Here is a 23,114-nt window from a genome sequence, read left to right as displayed (position 1 = left end):
GCTGATCATCCACAGTCAGTACCCCGTTCCTGCCTTCTCTCCATATCCCCTGACTCCGCTATCTTTAAGACCCCCATCTAGCTCTCTCTTGAAAGCATCCAGAGAACCGGCCTCCACCGCCCTCTGAGGCAGAGAATTCCACAGACTCGCAAATCTTGGTTTATACTCTCTAGAATTTAGGAGATTGAGAGGGGGTCTTATAGAAACTTACAAAATTCTTAAGGGGTTGGACAGGCTAGATGCAGGAAGATTGCTCCCGATGTTGGGGAAGTCCAGAACAAGGGGTCACAGCTTAAGGATAAGGGGGAAATCCTTTAAAACCGAGATGAGAAGAACTTTTTTCACACAGAGAGTGGTGAATCTCTGGAACTCTCTGCCGCAGAGGGTAGTCGAGGCCACAGTTCATTGGCTATATTTAAGAGGGAGTTAGATGTGGCCCTTGTGGCTAAGGGGATCAGAGGGTATGGAGAGAAGGCAGGTACGGGATACTGAGTTGGATGATCAGCCATGATCATATTGAATGGCGGTGCAGGCTCGAAGGGCCGAATGGCCTCTACTCCTGCACCTAATTTCTAAGTTTCTATCTCTGTGTGAAAAAGTGTTTCCTCGTCTCCGTGCTAAATGGCTTACCCCTTATTCTTAAACTCTGTGTGGCCCCTGGTTCTGGACTCCCCCAACATCGGGAACATGTTTCCTGCCTCTAGTGTGCCCAAGCCCTTATTAATCTTATATGGTTCAATGAGATATCCTCTCATCCTTCTAAACTCCAGAATGTACAAGCCCAGCCGCTCCATTCTCTCAGCATGTGACAGTCCCGCCATCCCGGGAATTAACCTGGCGAACCTGCGCTTGTCCAACCATCCGTCATTCCCCCTCCCCCCTCGCCTGTATCCACCCATCACTCCCCAGGCCTCGCGTGCCGACTCCCGACAACATCCTCGTAAATCTTCTCTGCGCTCTTTCCAGCTTGACAACATGGTGAGCTGTTTTGGGCTCAGTATCTGAGGAAGGATGTGCCGGCTCTGGAGAGGGCCCAGAGGAGGTTTACGAGAATGATCGCAGCAATGAGTGGGTTAACGTACGATGAGCGTTTGTCGGCACTGGGCCTGTACTCGCTGGAGTTTAGAAGGATGAAGGGGCACCTCATTGAAACGTACAGAATAGTGAAAGGCCTGGATAGAGTGGATGTGGAGAGGATGTTTCCACTGGTGGGAGAGTCTAGGACCAGAGGTCGCACCCTCAGAATTAAAGGGCGTTCCTTTATAAATGAGATGATGAGGAATTTCTTTAGTCAGAGGGTGGTGAATCTGTGGAATTCATTGCCACAGACGGCTGTGGAGGCCAAGTTAATGGATATTTTTAAGGCAGATATTGATCAGTGCGGGTGTCAGGGGTTATGGGGAGAAGGCAGGGGAATGGGCTTGAGAGGGAGAGATAGATCAGCCATGAATGAATGGCACAGTTTGAATTGAAGGGCTGAATGGCCTGATTGCGCACCTATAACTTATCAACTTGTGAACAAAGTACTGGCGGGACTCAGCGAGTCAGGCAGCATCTCTGGGGGAATCCAGAACCAGAACCAGAACCAGGGGCCACAGTTTAACAATAAGGAGTAAGCCATTTTGAACGGAGATGAGGAAACACTTTTTCTCACAGAGAGTTGTGAGTCTGTGGAATTCTCTGCCTCAGAGGGCGGTGGAGGCCGGTTCTCTGGATGCTTTCAAGAGAGAGCTAGATAGGGCTCTTAAGGATAGCGGAATCAGGGGATATGGGGAGAAGGCAGGAACGGGGTACTGATTGGGGATGATTAGCCACGATCACATTGAATGGCGGTGCTGGCTTAAGGGGCCGAATGGCCTACTCCTGCACCTATTAGAAACATAGAAACATAGAAATTAGGTGCAGGAGTAGACCATTCGGCCCTTCGAGCCTGCACCGCCATTCAATATGATCATGGCTGATCATCCAACTCAGTATCCCGTACCTGCCTTCTCTCCATACCCCCTGATCCCCTTAGCCACAAGGGCCACATCTAACTCCCTCTTAAATATAGCCAATGAACTGGCCTCAACTACCCTCTGCGGCAGAGAGTTCCAGAGATTCACCACTCTCTGTGTGAAAAAAGTTCTTCTCATTATTGTCTATTGTCTCTGGAGATCATGGATTAGCGACGTTTTGGGTTGGGCCCCTTCTTCAGATTGATTGTGGATAGTGGGGAGAAAGTCGGGAGAGAGATGGGGGGGGCGGGACAAAGCCTGGCAAATGATATCTCGGATTTCATCTCTGGAAGGAAACCGGAGCACCCGGAGGAAACCCACGTGGTCACAGGGAGAACGTGCAAACTCCACATGGACAGTAGCCGAGGTCAGGATCGATCCTTGGGTCTCTGTCGCTGTGAGGCTGCAGCTCTGTCAGCAGCTCCACGGTGTTGCCATGGTTTATTGAATTTGTGTTTTGCGATTATTATTTGTTTTATCTGTGCGTATTGTGTTTACAGCCCTAATTAGCTACTGCCAGCAAGAATTTAATTGGTACATATAGCAATTAAATACTCTCGACTTGAAATAGAACACAATTTTTAACAGATAGAAACAACCAAACGCAACACACAAGGACACAAAGTGCAGGAGTAACTCAGCGGGCCACAGAGCCGCCAACATTCCCACTCCCAAATAAGGGACAAAAGATCAAAAACACGGGACAAATTCCCGCCGGCAATCCGTTGACCGACTGGCTGTGGGAATGATGAGTTGGCCCCGGGTGCTGGACTGCACACAAAGCCCAGCCGGTGGGGCCAGCTGAGGAGTTTTGGCCCCGGGGGGGGCCGCGCGCAAAGTCCGGCGCCCCGTCCAACACGTGAACCGATGATCGGCCATGAGAAGGAGGGGTGGTGGTGGTGGTGTCGGCGGTAAGCGAAGGTCCGAAGGTCGGACAGCTGGCCGACCGACCGACGGGGCCACAGGCGAGGTGCTGCTGCTGCACTCCACGGGCTGCACTACGTCGGGACGTGTGAGGCAGGGGCCGGACGACCCGACAGTCCCCTCGACCCGAGTAGCAGCGGTCAAATACGGGACAAGGGCGGTCCCGTACGGGGCAAACCAATTTAGCCCAATATACGTGCAACAGCTTAATCTGCCCCAAGTTTTATATCAGCACCGAGGGTTGCCAACTGACCCACATTAGCCGGGACATCCCGTATATTGGGCTAAATTGGTTTTGCCCTTGCCCTAAAGAAATTCCTCCTCATCTCCTTCCTAAAACAACATCCTTTAATCCCGAGGCTGTGTCCTCTGGTCCTAGACTCTCCCACTAGTGGAAACATCCTCTCCACGTCCACTCTATCCAAGCCCTTCACTGTTCTGTATGTTTCAATGAGGTCCCCCCACATTCTTCTAAACTCCAGCGAGTACAGGCCCAGTGCCGACAAACACTAATATGTTAACCCACTTACTCCTGGTGTCATTTTCGTAAACCTGCTCTGGACCCACTCCAGAGCCAGCACATCCTTCCTCAGATATGGGGACCAAAATTGCTCACAGTACTCCAAATGCGGCCTGACCAGTGAGCCTTAGAAACATAGAAAATAGGTACAGGAGGAGGCCATTCGGCCCCTCGAGCCAGCACCGCCATTCATTGCGATCATGGCTGATTGTCCCCAATCAATAACCCGTGCCTGCCTTCTCCCCATATCCCTTGATTCCACTAGCCCCCAGAGCTCTATCTAACTCTCTATTAAATCCATCCAGTGATTTGACCTCCACTGCCCTCTGTGGCAGGGAATTCCACAAATTCACAACTCTCTGGGTGAAAAAGTTTTTTCTCACCTCAGTCTTAAATGACCTCCCCTTTATTCTAAGACTGTGTGGCCCCTGGTTCTGGACTCGCCCAAACATTGGGAACATTTTTTCCTGCATCTAGTTTGTCCAGTCCTTTTATAATGTTATATGTTTCTATAAGACCCCTCCCCTCATCCTTCTAAACTCCAGTGAATACAAGCCTAGTCTTTTCAATCTTTCCTCATATGACAGTCCCGCCATCCCAGGGATCGATCTGGTGAACCTGCGCTGCACTGCCTCGATCACAAGGATGTCCTTCCTCAAATTAGGAGACCAAAACTGCACACGATACTCCAGATGTGGTCTCACCAGAGCCCTAGACAGAGGACAGAGGACTGCCCCAAGCACAGAGGAACCCTGATCCTGGAAGATCTATAAGAGCTATAGAAACATAGAAACATAGAAATTAGGTGCAGGAGTAGAGGCCATTCGGCCCTTCGAGCCTGCACCGCCATTCAATATGATCATGGCTGATCATCCAACTCAGTATCCCGTACCTGCCTTCTCTCCATACCCCCTGATCCCTTTAGCCACAAGGGCCACATCTAACTCCCTCTTAAATATAGCCAATGAACTGGCCTCAACTACCCTCTGTGGCAGAGAGTTCCAGAGATTCACCACTCTCTGTGTGAAAAAAGTTCTCCTCATCTCGGTTTTAAAGGATTTCCCCTTTATCCTTAAGCTGTGACCCCTGTAAGATTCTATAAAGCCTTATCGGCGTTACATCTCTTGCGGAAAGCGACAGGGGGTGTCCTACCTCTGCCTTTCCAGTGGGCTTCTGAGGCAAAGCCAATGTGGCCTCCGTATTTGCGGTTGAATTCGGCCATCAGCGCTTTGTAAGGGTTTCGTACGAGCAGGATGGCGGCATCGAACGCCTCTATTTCCCTCTTGCCGCTCTCGTGCGTCTTGATGCAGAGCAGGCGGCCGCTCTTCCAGTGGTCCCGTTCCCCCTTGAAGCCTGCGGATGGAGAATAAATCCAGTCACCACCAATCCAGTCAGGGGTAGGGTCCCAACTGTCCCGTATATTGGGCTAAATTGGTTTGTCCCGTACGGGACCGCCCTTGTCCCGTATTTTACTGCTGCTACTCGGGTCGGGTCGGAGCGCCGTGTCCGGCCCCGCCTCACCCGTCCCGACGTAGTGCAGCCCATGGAGTGCAGCAGCAACAGCAACAGCAACAACAGCAGCAGCAGCAGCAGCAGCAGCAACAGCAACAGCAGCAGCAGCAGCAGCAGCAGCAGCAGCAACAACAGCAGCAACAGCAGCAGCAACAGCAACAGCAGCAGCAGCAGCAACAGCAACAGCAGCAGCAGCAGCAGCAACAGCAGCAGCAGCAGCAGCAGCAGCAGCAGCAGCAGCAGCAGCAGCAGCAGCACCTCGCCTCGCCCGTGGCCCCGTCGGTTGGCAGCTGTCCGACCTTCGCTTACCGCCGACACCACCACCACCACCCCTCCTTCTCGTGGCCGATCATCGGTTCACGAGTTGGACGGGGCACCAGACTTTGCGCGCGGCCCCCCCGGGGCCAAAACTCCTCAGCTGGCCCCACCAGCTGGGCTTTGTGTGCAGTCCAGCACCCGGGGCAACTCATCATTCACCCAGCCACGGCCCAGTCGGTCAACAGATTGCCGTCGGGAATTTGTCCCGTATTTCGACCTTTTGACCCTTATTTGGGAGTGGGAAAGTCAGCAACCCCGGGTGCCAGGGGAGACGGCAGGAGAATTTGGGTTAGGAGGGAGAGATAGATCAGCGGGGTAGACTTGGTGGGCCGAATGGCCCAATTCTGCTCCTATCACATGACCTTATGTTTCAACAGTTCAATCGTTTTGGTTTAGTGTAGTGTAGTTTAGTTTAGAGACACAGGCCGGAAACAGGCCCTTCGGCCCATCGAGTCTGCGTTGACCAGCGATCCCCGCACATTAACACTGTCTTACAATGGGGACAATTTTTTACATTTACACCAAGCCGATTAGCCTGATGCCTACACGTCTTTGGAGTGTGGGAGGAAACCTCTAAGTTCTCAGGGAAATCCCACAGAGGTCACGGGGAGAATGTACAAACCCCGTACAGACAGCACCAGTATCCAGGATCGAACCCGAGTCTCTGGCGCTGTAAGGCCGCAACTCGATCGCCGTGCCACAGTATCGATCATATGTACCGAGGGTTTTGCATAAAGTTCAGTAAATAATTGCCATACATTAGCACAATAGGGGCGGCACGGTGGCGCAGCGATACAGTTGCTGCCTCACAGCGCCCGGGATCGATCCTGACTGCAGGTGCTGTCTGTACGGAGTTTGCACGTTCTCACCGTGACCACGAAGGTTTTCTCCGGGATCTCCAGTTTCCTTCCTTCCGAGTCTTTTACCCAGAGTTAGGGGAATCGCGAGCAGGAGGAGACTGAAGAAGGTCCATCTGTCTCCTCAGATCCTGGTGAACTTCTACCGCTGCACCATCGAGAGCATCCTTACCAACTGCATCACAGTATGGTATGGCAACTGCTCTGTCTCCGACCGGAAGGCATTGCAGAGGGTGGTGAAAATTGCCCAACGCATCACCGGTTCCACGCTCCCCTCCATTGAGTCTGTCCAAAGCAAGCGCTGTCTGCGGAGGGCGCTCAGCATCGCCAAGGACTGCTCTCACCCCAACCATGGACTGTTTACCCTCCTACCATCCAGGAGGCGCTACAGGTCTCTCCGTTGCCGAACCAGCAGGTCGAGGAACAGCTTCTTCCCGGCGGCTGTCACTCTACTCAACAACGTACCTCGGTGACTGCCAATCACCCCCCCCCCCCCCCCCCCGGACACTTATTATTTTTTATTCAAATCGTTTGCTATGTCGCTCTTCAAGGGAGATGCTAAATGCATTTCGTTGTCTCTGTACTGTACACTGACAATGACAATTAAAATTGAATCTGAATCTGATCTGAATCTGATACCCTCTTGACTATCCTTGATCGGACTTTGCTGGCTTTACCTTGCACTAAACGTTATTCCCTTGTCATGTATCTGTACACTGCGGACGGCTCGATTGTAATCATGTGTCGTCTTTCCGCTGACTGGTTAGCACGCAACAAAAAGCTTTTCACTGTACCTCGGTACACGTGGCAATAAATTAACTAACTAAACAGGTTTAAGGTGAGGGTGGAGAATGATTTCATAGGAATCTGAGGGGCAAATTGTTAACACGAAGGGTGGTGGGTGTATGGAACGAGCTGCCGGAGGAGGTAGTTGAGGCTGGGACTATCCCAACGTTTATGAAACAGTTAGTCAGGTACATGGATAGGTAGACAAAAATGCTGGAGAAACTCAGCGGGTGCGGCAGCATCTATGGAGCAAAGGAAATAGGAAATAGGCAACGTTTCGGGCCGAAACCCGGAAGGGTTTCGGCCCGAAACGTTGCCTATTTCCAGAAGGATTTCGTCCCGAAACGTTGCCTATTTCCAGAAGGGTTTCATCCCGAAATGTTGCCTATTTCCAGAAGGGATTCGTCCCGAAACGTTGCCTATTTCCAGAAGGGTTTCGTCCTGAAACGTTGCCTATTTGCAGAAGGGTTTCGTCCCGAAAACGTTGCCTATTTCCAGAAGGGTTTCGTCCCGAAACGTTGCCTATTTCCAGAAGGGTTTCGTCCCGAAACGTTGCCTATTTCCAGAAGGGTTTCGTCCCGAAACGTCGCCCATTTCCTTCGCTCCATAGATGCAGTGCTGCACTTCTTGAGTTTCACAAGCATTTTTGTCTACCTTCGATTTTCCAGGATCAGCAGTTCCTTCTTGAACACAGTTGCATGGATAGGACAGGTTTAGAGGGAAATGGGCAGGTGGGACAAGTGTCGCACGAGCTGAAGTCATGGCCACCATTAAACTATCGAGGGTAAACAACAGTTTAAAGAGAGGCTCGATTGTCTTGGCAACATTGATAAATGGTGTTCTACACTCCAACTAATTGGACATTACTGAAATTTGTTTAAGAAAGCTTTCTGTCGGGCGGGGTGGGTGTTTGCATGAGTCATTTTGACTGCTGCTGAAAAGTGAAAAATTCCGCGGCTTAAAGTGATAATGAGAGTATAAATTCCAACAGTATAAGCAATTATCTTCCAGCGGTGTGGGCTGCTTTGGAATCGTTAAGTGTTTAAGCTGCTGAATTTTCATGAATATACCTCCAGTAATAAATTGCCAGGGCACATCATCGATAGCTCCTCACAAGTGGCGTCCCAGTTCACCAGCCGACACTGGGACTGGTCGCATCGGTCGAGTTAGACAACAGACAATAATTAATAATTTTATAATTTTTTTATTTATATAGCACATTTTCAGTCAACTTGCATTGACCCCAAAGTGCTTCACATAATTACATTACATTTACACACAGGCAAAGGTGGGTGAAGTGTCTTGCCCCAAGGACACAACGACAGTATGCACTCCAAGCGGGATTCGAACCGGCTACCTTCCGGTCGCCAGCCGAACACTTAGCCCATTGCGACATCTGTCGTCCCCCCTATACCTGCAGGAGTAGAGGCCATTTGGCCCTTAAAGCCAGCACCGCCATTCAATATGATCATGGCTGATCATCCAACTCAGTATCCCATCCCTGCCTTCTTTCCATACCCCCTGATCCCTTTACTCAATTCTCAATTCAACTTTAATGTCATCGCACAAATACAAGTATGAGTACAACGAAATGCAGTTTTGCGTCAGTCCGCAGTAGTTGTGCATAAAGAAATAAAAAAGAAAAGAAAAAGATGTTTAGCCACAAGGGCCACATCTAACTCCCTCTTAAATATAGCCAATGAATTGTGTGGCCTCAACTACCCTCTGTGGCAGAGAATTCCACAGATTCACCACTCTCTGTGTGAAAAAAAGTTTTCCTCATCCCGGTCCTAAAAGATTTCCCCCTTATCCTTAAACTGTGTGACCCCTTGTTCTGGACTTCCCCAACATCGGGAACAATCTTCCTGCATCTAGCCTGTCCAACCCCTTAAGAATTTTGTAAGTTTCTATAAGATCCCCCCTCAATCTTCTAAATTCTAGCGAGTACAAACCGAGTCTATCCAGTCTTTCTTCATATGAAAGTCCTGCCATCCCAGGAATCAGTCTGGTGAACCTTCATTGGGGATGATCATGGCTGATCATTCCCAATCAGTACCCCGTTCCTGCCTTCTCCCCATATCCCCTGACTCCACTATCTTTAAGAGCCCTATCTAACTCTCTCTTGAAAGCATCCAGAGAACCGGCCTCCACCGCCCTCTGAGGCAGAGAATTCCGCAGACTCACCATTCTCTGTGTGAATAAGTGTTACCTCGTCTCCGTTCTAAATGGCCTACCCCTTATTCTTAAACTGTGTGTGGCCCCTGGTTCTGGACTCCCCCAACATCAGGAACATGTTTCAGACTAAACTAAACTAATCAATAAACAACAGACAATAGACAATAGGTGCAGGAGTAGGCCATTCGGCCCTTCGAGTCAGCATTGCCATTCAATGCGACCATGGCTGATCATCCCCAATTAGTACCCCGTTCCTGCCTTCTCCCCATATCCCCTGACTCCGCTATCTTTAAGAGCCCTATCTAGCTCTCTCTTGAAAGCATCCAGAGAACCTGCCTCCACCGCCCGCTGAGGCAGAAAATTCCACAGTCACAACCCTCTGTGAGAAAAATTGTTTCCTCGTCTCCGTTCTAAAGGGCTTACCCCTTATTCTGAAACAGTGGCACCTGGTTCTTTGGGGTGTTGGAGGAATACAAGTGTCAGGGGTTATGGGGAGAAGGCAGGAGGATGGGGTTGGGTGGGAGAGATAGATCAGCCATGACTAAATGGCGGAGTATAGTTGACTTTGTGTAATTTGACTTTGTTTAATTTGTGTTTATTGTATGTTCTGTGTATGACTGCAGGCAACATCATTTCGTTCAGACCGAAAGGTCTGAATGACAATAAAGGAATCTAATCTAATCTAATCTTGACGGGCTGAATGGCCTAATTCTGCTCCTATCACTTGTGACCTTATGAGCCTATGAACAATAGCGATATGGAGACAGCATCTGCAGAGAGCAACAGTTCCCAAATTGATGGAGTGATTTACACCATCAACACTTCCCTGGGACTATTTTCTTATCACCTGATGAATTAGAGCAGTCCGTGGTTTAGTTATTAATGAAGCTGGGCTGGAAAAAGCCTTTTGTGTTTGCACGATTGTGCTGCTCAATAAATAACCACAGACCACTTGACAGGCGATAATCCACAGTCACTTAACCTGCACATTATCCCTGATTCCATTCAAATGCATGAATTATGAGGCAGCTGGCTCGCTCTCTCTCTCAAGCACACACACACACACACACGCACACGCACACACGCACACGCACACACACACACACGCACACACACACACACGCAAACACGCACAACCACGCACACACACGCGCACGCACACGCACACGCACACGCAAACAGGGACAACCACGCACACACATATACAGACACACACACGCACACACACGCACACATGCACGACACACACGCAAACACGCACAACCACGCACACACACACACACATACACACACACACACACACACACACACACACACACACACACACACACACACACACACACACACACACACACACAACACACACACACACACACACACACACACACACACACACATATACACACACACACACATATACACACACACACGCACACACACACACACATACACACACACACACACACACACACACACACACACACACACGGTTGAGCCTCGTCTGGGTTTCTTGATTATCTGTGTTAATCTGTGTTAATCGTTATTTGTTATTGGACATAGCGACACACCACCCCACGGCCCACAAGTTTCAGGGAACACATAAAAGGCCGCTCCCACACACACACACGATCACTGGAAGACACGCTTGGGACTGCGTGACCTTTTGGAAAGCTTTTGCTTAGCACGATGGATTGGTTAAGTGCTTGAGCCAGGTCAATTTTCTTGAATATCTGTGTTAATCGATATTTGTTATTGGACTGTTTTGCGACCACCCCCATGTGGATCGGCCCCTCAAGTTTCGGGGAACTATAAAAGGCCGCTCCCACGAGGTTCGATGTCGATCTTCTGGAAGAGCGCTTGGGACTGCGTGACCTTTTGGAGTGTCTCTTGCTTGCAGGTGCTTGATTCAATATTTTATTGACTGAAACTGGACTGGGGGGGGGGGGGGGGGGGGGGGGGGGGCTTAGAATGAGCTATTCACACAGAGATGGTTGAAGGCTTCAAGTTTGATCAGACTGAACATTGCCTTCCTATGTTAACTATTTTTTGGCATTCCCCTCGATCCCTTCCGCCTTTCATTCCGGGATTATTCTAGGTTTCTTGGTCCTCCAAAATATTCCGAATGGAATTTAAACTGGAGGTGGTGGAGGGAGGACTTAAGCCCGAAAGGGTTTTTGGGAAGAAAGAGCTACCTTCAATTTAGTTGCATCTGGTTGGGTAACTATGGTAGGGTGGAGATTATTCTATGATTTAATTGTGCGGGGTGGAAACAAATTCCTGCATTATTTCAAGTCAAGTCACTTTTATTTAATCCAATTTCAATTTTATTTTTAATATGTTTCATTATCTATCTATTTATTTATTTATTTATTTGTGATTTTATTTTTTATTTTTTATGGTACTGCCTGTAAGGGAAATTCATTTCGTTGTCTCAAATTGAGACAATGACAATAAATTTGAATACAATAGAATACACTTTCATTCCTATAGCACATTTTAAAAAACAACTCTCGTTGGCCAAAGTGCTTTACATTGGTGTACGAATAGTGTAAAACAAACAACAGTGGTTCATAGACTAAATACAAACATCACTATCTCTGGAATTAGAAACATAGAAACATAGAAATTAGGTGCAGGAGTAGGCCATTCGGCCCTTCGAGCCTGCACCGCCATTCAATATGATCATGGCTGATCATCCAACTCAGTATCCCGTACCTGACTTCTCTCCATACCCTCTGATCCCCTTAGCCACAAGGGCCACATCTAACTCCCTCTTAAATATAGCAAATGAACTGGCCTCAACTACCCTCTGCGGCAGAGAGTTCCAGAGATTCACCACTCTCTGTGTGAAAAAAGTTCTCCTCATCTCGGTTTTAAAGAATTTCCCCCTTATCCTTAAGATGTGACCCCTTGTCCTGGACTTCCCCAACATCGGGAACAATCTTCCTGCATCTAGCCTGTCCAACCCCTTAAGAATTTTGTAAGTTTCTATAAGATCCCCTCTCAATCTCCTAAATTCTAGAGAGTATAAACCAAGTCTATCCAGTCTATCCAGAATTCTCTGCCACAGAAGGTAGTTGAGGCCACAGTGCATTGGCTATATTTAAGAGGGAGTCAGATGTGGCCCTTGTGGCTAAAGGGATCAGGGGGTGTATGGAGAGAAGGCAGGTACGGGATACTGAGTTGGATGATCAGCCATATCATATTGAATGGCGGTGCAGGCTCGAAGGGCCGAATGGCCTACTCCTGCACCTAATTTCTATGTTTCTGTGTTTACATCACTACATACATACAGCTCTCCCTCAGAGGACGTCAGGAAAGGCTTGAGAGTATAGATGAGTTTTAAGTCTCGACTTAAAGAGTCTTAAGTCTCGACTTAAAGAGTCGATGGAGGGGGCAGTTTGTTCTGATGGGAAGGGGGATGCTGTTCCACAGTCTAGGAGCTGCAACCGCAAAGGCACGGTCGCCCCTGAGCTTATGCCTAGGATGTTCAGCAAAGCCCAAGTCGGCCGATCTGATCTATATGCATGATTATTTATGTCTAAAGGGGCTCCAGGAATCCCCATTGTCGATGACTACTGCATGGAGAATTGAAAAATGCTCACAGACATTTTCCTTAGACGCAGCAAAAAACCAGCCTCTCCACATGATTTACCAGCTAGATGAATTCATTACTCGCAGTTCAAAGCAGATAACATTCTGGGCATCGTTCATCAAACCTGGTGCTTTTCCTTTGAAACCGAGAGCGAAGCCCTTAAGGAACGTTGACATCGGCAGAGAGTCCTTCAGGATTAATTCACGTCGGGTTTATGCAGGATTTTCCTACAGCTCGGCTCCGAGATGCAGCGGGGAGGGGGGGGGGGGGGGGGGGGGGAAACAGGCCCCATCGGCCCACCGAATGTCGATGCAAAATGCCGGAGTAACTCAGCGGGGCAGGCAGAGAGAGGCTCTGGAGAGAAGGAACAGGTGACATCTCGGGGGCGAGATCCTTCCCTCCAGAGATGCTGCCTGTCTCGGTGAGTTGCTCCAGCATTTATGTTTCTATCTACAGTTTAAACCAGCACCTGCAGTTCCTTCCTGCTACACAACCCTTTAGACTTATTGAAACATATAAGATTATTAAGGGTTTGGACACGCTAGAGGCAGGAAACATGTTCCCAATGTTGGGGGAAATCCAGAACCAGTGGCCACACACAGCTTAAGAATAAGGGGTAAGCCATTTAGAACGGAGACGAAGAAACACTTTTTCACCCAGAGAGTGGTGAGTCTGTGGAATTCTCTGCCTCAGAGGGCGGTGGAGGCCAGTTCTCTGGATGCTTTCAAGAGAGAGCTAGATGGGGCTCTTAAAAATAGCGGAGTCAGGGGATATGGGGAGAAGGCAGGAACGGGGTACTGATTGGGGATGATCAGCCACGATCACATTGAATGGCGGTGCTGGCTCACAGGGCCGAATGGCCTCCTCCTGCACCTATTGTCTATTGCCTTCTCCCAGCTACATTTTCCTTGAACTTCATCCCCTTTGATGTCTCGTTCTCACACCTTGCCCTTCCTTATCTTTGTTTCCCCCTCCCCCGACTCTCATCCTGAAGAAGGGTCTCGACCTGAAACGTCGCCCGTTCCTTCTCTCCAGAGATGCCGCCCGTCCCGCGAGGGGAGTGTTTCTGATTGTCCGCCATGTTGGCGAGGGGCCTACCTTTGTTGTAGAGGGAGCCATCGAAGTAGTAGCTGCCGGTGTAGTATCCCGTGGTGAGTTCCATCAGGTGCCGGCCCCAAGTGTTCCCAGCTCCCGGGAAGCTGGCCAGCGCCACCAGGCGCTTCGAACGCACCGGCAGGAACCTTCGATCCAAGCACCGGTTATCTGTGGGAACAATCGTACATCAGTCCTCAGATGCTCGTGTGTGTTCGTGTACGTGTGCGTCAGTGTGTGTGTATGTGTGTGTGTGTGTGCATGTGTGCTTATGTGTATGCATGTGTGTGCGCGTGTGTATGTGCGTGCGTATATATATGTGTGTGTGTGTGCGTGTGCGTACGTGTATGTGTGTGTGCGTGTGTGTGTGTGTGTGTATGTGCGTGTGTGTGTGTATGTGCGTGTATGTGTGTGTGTGTGCGTGTGTGTGTGTGTGTGCGCGTACGTGTGTGTGTGCGTGTGTGTATGTGCGTGTGTGTATGTGTGCGTGTGTGTGTTTATGTGTGTGCGTGTGCGTGTGTGTGTGTGCGCGTGTGTGTGTGCGTGTGTGCGTGTGTATGTGTGCGTGCGTATATGTGTGTGCGTGCGTATATGTGCGTGCGTTTATGTATGTGTGTGCGTGTGCGTTTATGTGTGTGCGTGTGCGTGTGTGTGTACGCGTGTGTGTGTGTGTATGTGTGTGCGTGTGTGCGTTTATGTGTGTGCGTGTGTGTGTGTGTGTGTGTGTGTGTGTGGAGTTTCTAGCATTGTGTGGAATGGCAGCACAGCGGCAGATTTGCTGCCTCTCAGCGCCAGAGAGATCTGTCTGTACGGAGTTTGCACGTTCTCACAGTGACCGCGTGGGATTTTTCCTCCCACACTCCAAAGACGTGCACGTTTGTAGGTTAATTGTCCCGTGTACATTGCCGCTAGTGTGGGTAGCATCGCTGGTCGGCACGGACTCGGTGGGCCGAAGGGCCTGTTTCCGCGCTGTATCTTTCTATGTCAATTATTTTTGAGTTTCCCCTGGCTCCCTTCTAACTTTCATCCGATCATCCCGAGTGAGTGTAGGATAGTGCGAGTGTACGGGGTGATCGCTGGTCGGCGCGGACTTGGTGGGCCAAAGGGCCTGTTTCCGCGCTGTATCTCTGAAGTCTAAATTCATGTGCTAATTTCAGGGGAGGGATACAGCTTGAGTGAGATGGCGCTGCGTACCTTGCACCTGGGTCTGATAGACCACGTAGTACTCCGCACTCCCGCACTGTTCATAGTCTTCGCCGGTGCATTTGTACGCGCAGAGGTGCTCATCCTCCGGCTCGTGCAAGGTGAAGTGCCTGGTAGGGAACCCGCAGCGGCAGGTCGACCCGCCCAACACCGCCAGCGTGTAATCCTGCAGCGCAAGAAATTGGCCCCCGTCACCTGCAGTCCCCAGTCAAGCACGATCGCAACCATCCTGCGTTAAATGGTGATGCAGCAGGTAGAGCTGCTGCCTCATCGCGCCCTGAGACACGGGTTCCCTCCTGACAGGGGGAGAACATGCAAACTCCTTCCTGCTGTCTGTACGGAGTTTGCACGTTCTACCCGTGACCGGCGTGGGTTTTCTCCGGGTGCTCCGGTTTCCTCCCACACTCCAGGCACACTGGCTTGAAGGGCCGAATGGCCTCCTCCTGCACCTATTTTCTATGTTTCCAAAGACATAGTTTCCTAAATTGTTGGGATAGAACTAACTAGTGTGATCATTGGTTGGCACGGACTCGATGGGCTGAAGGGCCTGTTTCCACGCTGCATTTCTAAACTATACTAAACTAAACTAAAGTCATGGAGTCATAGCAGTGTATAGTGTGTGGAAACAGGCCCTTCGGCCCAACTTGCCCATACTGGCCAACATGTCCCATCTACACTAGTCCCACCTGCCTGCGTTTGGCCCATATCTCTCTACACCTGTCCTATCCATGCACCTAAACTAAACTCAACTATGGGGGTTACATAGAAACATAGAAAATAGGTGCAGGAGGAGGCCATTCGGCCCTTCGAGCCAGCACCATTAGAGTGAACATGATTGCTTAATTGTTAGACACTAAATGCTGGAGTAACTCAGCGGGTGAGGCAGCATCTCTGGAGGGAAGGAATGGGCCACGTTTCGGGTCGAGACCCTTCTTCGGATGTAAGGGGAGGGGGCGGGACAAGGATAGAATGTAGTCGGAGGCAGTCAGACTGGTGGGAGAACTGGGATGGGGATGGAGAGAGAAAGCAAGGGCTCTCTGAAGTTAGAGAAGTCAATGTTCATACCGCTGGGGTGTAAACTACCCAAGCGAAATATGAGGTGCTGCTCCCCCAATTTGCGCTAGGCCTCACTCTGCCCATGGAGGAGTCCCAGGACAGAAAGGTCGGATTGGGAATGGGAGGGGGAGTTGAAGTGCTGAGCCACCGGGAGATCAGGTTGGTTACTGCGAACTCTGTGATTTACGGACTGTTCCCAGGGGCACATTCAGAGACTGACATCGAGTGCTGCTGGAGGGTCATCAGCTCGATCAAAGACGCTCTTTGGTCTGCCCGAGCGTTGCTCACCACCCAGCAGAGCGAGATGTCCGTCAGGGAATGTTGCCGACTGGCCCACTGCAGACTGCAGGAGTACGTGCTAAGGGACTCGCTGAAGCTTGGTGCAGCCAATGCCAAGGCTCGGTGGGGGAGGACCACAGTCTAGGGTCCTGCCGCTGCTGGACATGGGGGGCACGGTATGGTGGAGACGCCCCTCAAATTAAATTAAGGGTGTGGGACTGTTTGGTGAAATTTAACAAATGTAAAAAATTGTACTGGAAAAAACTTGTATAGTTTCCGAAAATGTCGGATGAATTTTGTTTGCTTGAATGGTTCAGGAATTGTATATATTTATCAATTGAATAAAGTCTATTTTGAAATAAAAAAAGAAAAAAAAAAGAACTGAGCGGAGGTGTTCGACGAATTCTTTCCGTGCTAAATGACTTTCCCACTCGGGTACAGTGGCTACACATCAAAGGTCTTTGACTGGCTATGGGGCATGCTAGGATCACGAGAGGCTCAGCAAAAAACGGACCCATTTTTCTTTCAATGAGGCGGGCTAAATTTCTGCTGACAGGATAAGGGTTACTTCCCCATACAAAATCATAAAGTATCCAAATGGTAATATTTCAGAAAACAATGCGGAAATCAATAGACTTTAAAGGCTGTATTGACAGATGAAACATGGCAAATTGATTTCAAATTTATAAAGCACTTACACAATTGTGTGTTAGAATGTGTGGGAAGGAACTGCAGACGCTAATTTAAACCGAAGATAGACACTAAATGCCGGAGTAACTCAACGGGACAGGCTGCAAATCTGGAGAGAAGGAATGGGTGACGTTTCATAAGGTCATAAGGAATAGGAGTAGAATTAGGCCATTCGGCCCATCAAGTCTACCCCGCCATCCAATCATGGCTGATCTATCTCTCCCTCCTAACCCCATTCTCCTGCCTTCTCCCCATAACCTCTGACACCCGTACTAATCAAGAATCTGTCTATCTCTGCCTTAAATATATCCACTGACTTGTGGCCTCCGCAGCCGTCTGTGGCAAAGAATTCCACAGATTCACCACCCTCTGACTGAAGAAATTTCTCATCATCTCCTTCTTCAAAGAATGTCCTTTAATTCTGAGGCTGTGACCTCTAGTCCTAGACTCTCCCACTAGTGGAAACATCCTCCCCACATCCACTCTATCCAGGCCTTCCACTATTCTGTACGTTTCAATGAGGCCTACCCTCATTCTTCGAAACTCCAGCGAGTACAGGCCCAGTGCCAAGCATGGGTTAACCTACTCATTCCTGGGATTGGTTCGGGTCGAGACCCTTCTTCAGACTGAGAGTCGGGGGGGAGAGGGAAACGAGAGATACAGACAGTGATGTAGAGAGATATAGAACAAATAAATGAAAGGTATGCAAAAAAAGTTATGATGATGAACGAAACAGGCCATTGTTAGCCATTTAACCATATAACCATATAACAATTACAGCACGGAAACAGGCCATCTCGACCCTTCTAGTCCGTGCCGAACACATAATCTCCCCTAGTCCCATCTACCTGCGCTCAGACCATAACCTTCCAGTCCCTTCCCATCCATATAACTATCCAATTTATTTTTAAATGATAAAAACGAACCTGCCTCCACCACCTTCACTGGAAGCTCATTCCACACAGCTACCACTCTCTGAGTAAAGAAGTTCCCCCTCATGTTACCCCTAAACTTCTGTCCCTTAATTCTCAAGTCATGTCCTCTTGTTTGAATCTTCCCTACTCTCAGTGGGAAAAGTTTTTCCACGTCAACTCTGTCTATCCCTCTCATCATTTTAAAAACCTCTATCAAGTCCCCCCTTAACCTTCTGCGCTCCAAAGAATAAAGCCCTAACTTGTTCAATCTTTCTCTGTAACTTAGTTGCTGAAACCCAGGCAACATTCTAGTAAATCTCCTCTGTACTCTCTCTATTTTGTTGACATCCTTCCTATAATTAGGCGACCAAAATTGTACACCATACTCCAGAATTGGCCTCACCAATGCCTTGTACAATTTTAACATTACATCCCAACTTCTATACTCACTTTGTCATTTGCTGGGTGAGAACGAGAAGCTGGTGTGTCTTGGGTAGCGGGAGGATAGAGAGAGAGAGAGAGGGAGTATATTGGTCCTGTCCCACAGTACGAGTTCATTCTCCCGAGTTTAAAAAAAAATCAAACTCGTGGTAAGCACGGAGAATGAACGTAGCGGGTACGTCGGAGCTCGGAGACGTCGCTTAGCGGCTCGTAACGCTAACGGCAGGTACTCAGGAAGACTCACTAACGGCAGGTAAGCACGGGAAGGCTCGTGAAGATTTTTCAACATGATGGAAAATGTCCACGAGAGCCCCGAGTACCGACGAGCGGCCAATACCGTAAATCTCCGAGTTTGAATCAGGGCAAACTCGGGAGAGAACTCTTGGAATGAACTCGTACAGTGGGACAGGGCTTCAAGGGTTACTTGTAGTTAGTGAATTCAGTATTCATACCGCTGGGTGATAGGTGTGCGTGCGTGCGTGCGTGTGTTTGTACCTGATTACTGGTTTGCAGAAGTGGAATAAATCATCGTTCAGGAAGTGTTATTCACTTGGCTGAACACATTTCCAATTAAGTGGCAGAGTTAAACAACAGCTAAGATAGTGGGCAAGTATCAAGAGACTTGAATTGAGGTCACCCATAGTCAGGATCGAAACCGTGTCTCTGGCGCTGTGAGGCAGCAACTCTGAGTTGCAGTCTGAAGAAGGGTCTCGTCCCGAAACGTCGCCTATTTCCTTCGCTCCATAGATGCTGCTGCACCCGCTGAGTTTCTCCAGCATTTTGTCTACCTTCGATTTTCCAGCATCTGCAGTTCCTTCTTAAAAACTCTGAACATTAAGAGCCCATTACCTGTTTATTTGCACTTCATCAGTTTATTTATTCATGTGTGTGTGTGTGTATATTTATATAATGGTATATGGACACACTGATCTGTTCTGTAGTCAATGCCTACTATGTTCTCCAGCAATTTTGTGCTCCATAGATGCTGCTGCACCCGCTGAGTTTCTCCAGCAATTTTGTGTACCTACTATGTTCTGTTGTGCTGAAGCAAAGCAAGAATTTCATTGTCCTATACAGGGACACATGACAATCAACTCTCTTGAATCTTGAATCTCTGCTTTCTCTTGTAATAAAATGGAACTGCAGATGCTGGCTTCCACCAAAGATAAGACGCAAAAAAGCTGGAGTAACTCAGCGGGACAGGCAGCATCTCTGGAGAGAGGGAAGGGGCGACGTTTCGGGTGACAAGACCCTTCTTCAGACTGGTCAGAGGAAAGGGAAACAAGAGATATGGACAGTGACGTGGAGAGGTACTTAAAGAACAGTGAAGGTGGACAAAAATGCTGGAGAAACTCAGCGGGTGAGGCAGCATCTATGGAGCGAAGGAAATAGGCAACGTTTCGGGATGAAACCCTTCTGGAAATAGGCAACGTTTCGGGACGAAACCCTTCCGGGTTTCGGCCCGAAACGTTGCCTATTTCTAGAAGGGTTTCATCCCGAAACGTTGCCTATTTCCTTCGCTCCATAGATGCTGCCGCACCCGCTGAGTTTCTCCAGCATTTTTGTCTACCTTCGATTTTAAAGCATCTGCAAAATTCTCCAGCATTTTTGTCTACCTTCGATTTTCCAGCATCTGCAGTTCCTTCTTAAAGAACAATGAATGTAAGATGTGCAAAAAATGTAACGATGGTGAAGGAAACTGGCCATTGTCAGCTGTTTGTTGGCTGAGAACGAGACTTGGGGGATGGAGAGAGAGGGAATGCCAGGGCTACCTGAAGTGGGAGAAATCAACATTCATACCACTGGGCTGTAAGCTGGCCAAGCGATATATGAGATGCTGGTCCTCCAATTTGCGTTTAGCCTCACTCCGACAGTGGAGGAGACCCAGGACAGAAAGGTCGGTGTGGGAATGGGAAGGGGAATTAAGGGATGCTTTCAAGAGAGAGCTAGACAGGGCTCTTAAAGATAGCGGAGTCAGGGGTTATGGGGAGAAGGCAGGAACGGGGGGTACTGATTGGGGATGATCAGCCATGATCACATTGAATGGCGGTGCTGGCTCGAAGGGCCGAATGGCCTACTCCTGCACCTATTGTCTATTGTCTATTGACGCTTCTTCAAGTTGCAAACTGGACTGCTGGGCGGCACGGCGGCACAGCGGTAGAGTTGCCGCCTCACAGCGCCGGAGGCCCGGGTTCGATCCCGACTACGAGCACTGTCTGCGCGGAGTTTGTGCGTTCTCCTCCCACACTCCCAAGACGTACAAGATTGTAAGTTAATTGGCTTGGTATAGACAATAGACAATAGGTGCAGGAGTAGGCCATTCGGCCCTTCGAGCCAGCACCGCTATTCAATGTGATCATGGCTGATCGTCCCCAATCAGTACCCGGTTCCTGCCTTCTCTCCATATCCCCTGACTCCGCTATTTTTAAGAGCCCTGTCTAGCTCTCTCTTGAAAGTATCCAGAGAATCGGCCTCCACCGCTCTCTGAGGCAGAGAATTCCACAGACTCACAACTCTTTGTGAAAAAAAAAGTTCTAAATGGCTTACTCCTTGTTCTTAAACGGTACAATTGTAAATTGTCCCTAGTGTGTGTAGGATCGTGCTAATGTGCGGTTTTCTACAAGGTAACATTTAACTGGTTTTAAAGTTCTTTGATGTCGTGAATTTGTTAAAATGAATAGAATCGAAGTCTTTCTTCATCGGTTTTAATATTCCGCGGGGGACAAATGTTAATTTCCCTTCAATCGCTAGGCTTGACTTGTAACAGTATTGAACTGATTAGATCTTATGTTGAATCACACTAATGTAAGGATTTATACATATACGCCTCAGTGCCGACAGGAATCACACCACAGCATCTTTAGTGAAAGGCCTGGATGTGGAGAGGATGATTCTACTCGAGGGGAATCTCGGACCAGAGGGCACAGCCTCCAGAATTACAGGACGTTCCTGTTGGAAGGAGATGAGGAGGAATTTCTTTAGCTAGAGGGTGGTGAATCTGTGGAATTCATTGCCACAGACGGCTGAGGAGGCCAAGTCAGTGGATATCTTTTATGGCAGAGATAGGTAGATTTAGAGTAGAATTTAGAAGATTGAGAGGGGATCTTATAGAAACTTACAAAATTCTTAAGGGGTTGGACAGGCTAGATGCAGGAAGATTGTTCCCGATGTTGGGGAAGTCCAGGACAAGGGGTCACAGCTTAAGGATAAAGGGGAAATCCTTTAAAACCGAGATGAGAAGAACTTTTTTTCACACAGAGAGTGGTGAATCTCTGGAACTCTCTGCCACAGAGGGTAGTTGAGGCCAGTTCATTGGCTATATTTAAGAGGGAGTTAGATGTGGCCCTTGTGGCTAAGGGGATCAGGGGGTATGGAGAGAAGGCAGGTACGGGATACTGAGTTGGATGATCAGCCATGATCATATCGAATGGCGGTGCTGGCTCGAAGGGCCGAATGGCCTACTCCTGCACCTAATTTCTATGTTTCTATTCTTGATTAGTACGGGTGTCAGGGGTTATGGGGAGCAGGCAGGAGAATGGGGTTAGGAGGGAGAGATAGATCAGCCATGATTGAATGGTGGAGTGGACTTATAGAGTCATAGAGTGGTGCGGCATGGAACCAGACCCTTCGGCCCAACTTGCCCATACTGGCCAACATGTCCCAGCTACACTAGTCCCACCTGCCCGCGTTTGGTCCATATCCCTCCAAACCTGTCCTGTCCATGTGCTTGTCTGAAGAAGGGTCTCGGCCCGAGACATCGCCCCATTGCTTCTCTCCGGAGACGCTGCCTGTCCCGCTGAGTTACTCCAGCATGTTGTGTCTACCTTCGATTTAAACCAGCATCTGCAGTTCCTTCACACACACTATAGGCTTAAAGGGTGGCTTGGCCTAATTCTGCTTTGATCACTTATGAACATATAAATGCAGTTTCCTCTTCCGTTGACTTAAGCCTTCTCCCTCCCTGTCGTTGTCAGAGTAATGGCAGCGTTACGGGCCCGTCTCACTTACGCAACTCCTTCCGTGACTTGCCGGTACCCGTCATAGATCGCTGCAGATCGCCGAAAATGTTCAACGTGTTGAAAACCCAGCGGCGACCAGAAAAACGCTACGACTCTTTGGGCGACTGAGGAGACGACTCACGGCCGTACAGGCGACATGTCGCGGGGTGAAGCCCGTACGGCCGTGAGTAGTCGCCCAAAGAGTCGTACCTTGTTCTGGTCGCCGCTGGATTTTCACCATGTTGAAAGTTTTTGCCGACCTTCAACGAACTTAATGGCCTGAACATTTTTTTTTTCCAACGTTGAAAAAACTTCACAAGCTTACCGCGTTTCCCGATGTATCCGCCGTTAGCGTTACGAGCCGCTACGAGACGTCCCCGAGCTCCGACGTACCCGCTACGTACTTTTTTTTTTTAACTCGGGAGAGCTCTTGGGTAAACTTGTACAGTGGGACAGGGCCTTTATGACGGGTGGCGGCAAGTCGCGCAAGTGGGACGGGCCCCGTTAGTGGTAGTCTCTCTCTGGCGAGTCTCTCAGCAAGCATTGACGGTGAAGGCGCGGTTAGTCATTTACCTTCTCGGTGCAGTGGTCCACACACCTATCCACGGACATGTTGAGGAGGACGGTTGTGGCGTGCAGGGCGACAGAGACGTTGTCGGGCCGTCTGAAACATCCTCGGAACAAGGCACTCCCATCTGTAACCAGACATCAGAACACAGTCACACAGTCATAGAGTGATACAGCGTGGAAACAGGCC

The 23,114-nt window shown here is 49.2% G+C and overlaps 1 protein-coding gene across 1 annotated transcript in view; it reads right to left on the bottom strand.

Moving 5' to 3' along the window:
* LOC129709209 (WSC domain-containing protein 2-like) overlaps positions 1 to 23,114 on the bottom strand; it is an 84,073-nt gene that overhangs the window by 15,082 nt on the left and 45,877 nt on the right. The window contains 4 exon segments of the mRNA XM_055655405.1: positions 4,594 to 4,794; positions 13,783 to 13,947; positions 14,971 to 15,145; positions 22,931 to 23,052. Of these exon segments, the coding sequence (XP_055511380.1) occupies positions 4,594 to 4,794; positions 13,783 to 13,947; positions 14,971 to 15,145; positions 22,931 to 23,052 (663 nt within the window).

Source organism: Leucoraja erinacea, chromosome 25 (genome assembly GCF_028641065.1).
Source record: "Leucoraja erinacea ecotype New England chromosome 25, Leri_hhj_1, whole genome shotgun sequence".
Lineage (NCBI taxonomy): Eukaryota > Metazoa > Chordata > Chondrichthyes > Rajiformes > Rajidae > Leucoraja > Leucoraja erinaceus.
Note: the sequence above shows the minus strand (reverse complement) of the source record. Positions and strands in the feature narration are given on the sequence as shown.